A 2,667-nucleotide genomic window follows, 5' to 3' on the forward strand; every position below is an offset into this window, starting at 1 on the left:
CAGGAAGGGGCTGGAACTTAGAAAAGGGTACAGGAATTCAGAAAGAGGGGAAAGAATGTGTTGGCGAGGAATCAGAAAACGGAGCATTTGGTAGCAGAAAGTTTCTGGGCTGTGGGTCAGAGCTGCGCCAGGTGACTTCTGAGTCTCCTTCCAACTGAATTCCTGGGCTCCTAAGAGACCTGGCTCCACCATTAAGAAACCAGGGTCTCTGAAGCAGCCAGTTAGTTAATCTCTCTGGGCCTCAGAAAAGTGAGGTGGTCTCCTTGACTGTCTAGAATGGTCTTAATCACAGTCACTACCATTTATCAGGTATTTAGCAAGTGCTAGACCCTGTGCTAGGCACATCACATGCGTCACCACAAATCATAGCCATAGTTAGTGTTCATATGGAGCTGACAGTGTGCAATGCTCTGTTCTGAGCCCTTTCTGTATACTGTATCAATTTGTCTTCACTGCAGATTTAAGAGGCAGATAGTAGATCTGCACTATCCAATTTGGTAGCCACTAGCCACATGCAGCTATCGAGCACTTGAAATATGGCTAGCCTGAATTGAAATGTTCCATAATGTAAAGTGCACACCAGATTTTGCATACTTAGTATGAAAAAACAACTCAATGATTTTTATATTGATTACGTATTGAAATTACATTTTTTTTCTTTTGGGATTTTAAAATATACCAGTTTCTTCTTACTTTTCTTAATGCGGCTACTAGAAATTTTAAAATTACACATGTGGTTCGTGTGAAGTTTATATTGGACAGTGAAGTACTAGATTCTTCAGTTTAGAGATAAGGAAACAAAGAAGTTCAGAGGCTTGTTTGAGGTTGTTTGAATCCAGATTTACTGACATCAACTCTGAGCATTTTCCTGCCACTTACTATGAGAATCTAAATTTTCTGACGGGCAGAGGTAAGAGCTTAAAGGGTTTGCAATAGGAAGAAAAGAAGAACTGGGGAACAAAGGGAGGAGAGGAGAAAGGAAGTGAGGGCAGGAGCAATGCTAATGAGAGCTTTCCCACTGACCACTCCTTTTGCCCTCAGGAGGCCCTTTCCACAGGGGAGCCACTGGTTCTGCCCACAGGAGATCTGCAGCTCCTGCACTTCTATGCAGGGCAGTGCCAGAGCCACTACTCAGCACTGCAGGCAGCTGTGGAGGCCCTGACGTCCAGCACTCGGGCCAACCAGCCCCCACGCCTCTTCGTGCCCCACAGCAAGCGGGTGGTGGTGGCTGCTCACCGTCTGGTGTTTGTTGGGGACACCCTGAGCCGGCTGGCAGCTTCCACACCTCTCCGAGCACAGGTTGGGGCTGCAGGTACAGCACTGGGCCAAGCATTGCGGGCCACTGTGCTAGCTGTCAAGGCAGCCGCCCTTGGCTACCCATCCAGCCCTGCAACTGAAGAGATGGCACAGTGTGTGGCAGAGCTGGCAGGGCGGGCTCTGCAATTCACCAACCTGCTCACCAGCCTTGCCCCCTGAGGGACCCTTGGCTCTGATCTGCCCCTCCCCTGCGTACCAGAGCTCCCCTCCTGGCCTTAGGCAGCTGGAAGGCTCTGTTTTACGGACTAGAAGTGATGATCTCTTTCCTCCTTCCCGCCCCTTCCAGTCACCTTGGTCTCACAGAGGCGTCTTTTCTCCCTAACTCGCAGCTTTTTGTACGAGCCATTTTGTATAAATTATTTTTATTTAATATTATTCCCTACCTTGTCAGGGCAAGTGCCAGGCCCTCTGGGACAGAGGGTAACTGGACTCTTCCTCTTCCCTCAGCCTGGGGTAGAGGTTCTTGGTCCCTGTACTGCCACCACCTCTGGAAGCTTGGCCCCACCGAGAATCAGGTGACTGAAACCTGGGCCACCCAGGGCCCCTTGCCTTGTTTCTTGGCTCTAGAACGTTAGTGCCTCACAGTTGAGAGTGAGGGAAAGGACTTTGGCTACCAAGAATGTGAAGGTCTAGGAGAGGCTAGAGGGCTCCCTGTCAGAAATGGGAGCGAGCTGAACCTTGGTTACTGGGTGTGCACCTCAATAAACCCTTGCTGTCTGGTCCTCTGACTCTGCTTCTTGGGAACCTAGGGGGCGGGTCTAATGCCCCTCAGCCAAACCTATGAGACACACTATGGACAAGATGCCTTTAGGGTTTGGGAGTGGGGTAGATTTTGCTGTTTCTTCAACAACTGTTTATTCGGCAGTTCTCTACTCCCATGATGTGCCAGGCAGTTCCGAAGGTACATCATTGGGGTGGAATGGACATCAATGAGTCAGTTGCTGACAATGGAAATAAACAAGGTGATGTGAAGGACGGAGTAGATGAGGGGAGAGCCCATTGAAGGAGACTTTAGACAAGATGGTTTGGAGCTAATATCTGAGCTGAGACCCCAAGGATGAGAGAATCCAGAAGAATCTGAGAACTAGCATCCCTGGAAGACGGACACTGATTACTCTCCTCCAGGACTTCATTGTCAAATGATATTAGAGAGGTGCACTTGTGGAGAGGCTGGCCACATGAGGGCCTTCAAAGGTGCTGTGCTGAAGAGGTCACCCCAGCTATCCTCAGCTTTGTGCCACGAGTTAGCTCTGGCTTTCTGGAGGGTGCTGCCAGCTGGCCTGGGAACTCTTTCTTTCCCTTAGGTTAACCCAAGAGGGTCTAGCTTAAACTCCCTTTCCCAGGCTTCCT

At 49.6% G+C, this 2,667-nt stretch overlaps 1 protein-coding gene across 1 annotated transcript in view; it reads left to right on the forward strand.

The window, feature by feature from the left end:
• The window catches only part of EFS (embryonal Fyn-associated substrate), a 7,078-nt gene extending 5,586 nt beyond the window's left edge, over positions 1–1,492 (forward strand). The window contains 1 exon segment of the mRNA XM_006913585.3: positions 1,042–1,492. Coding sequence (XP_006913647.1) covers positions 1,042–1,476 — 435 coding nt within the window. The 3' untranslated portion in view covers positions 1,477–1,492.
• The last annotated feature ends 1,175 nt before the right edge of the window (positions 1,493–2,667 follow it).

The sequence above is a fragment of the Pteropus alecto genome, unplaced genomic scaffold (assembly GCF_000325575.1).
Source record: "Pteropus alecto unplaced genomic scaffold, ASM32557v1 scaffold335, whole genome shotgun sequence".
In the NCBI taxonomy this organism is placed as follows: domain Eukaryota; kingdom Metazoa; phylum Chordata; class Mammalia; order Chiroptera; family Pteropodidae; genus Pteropus; species Pteropus alecto.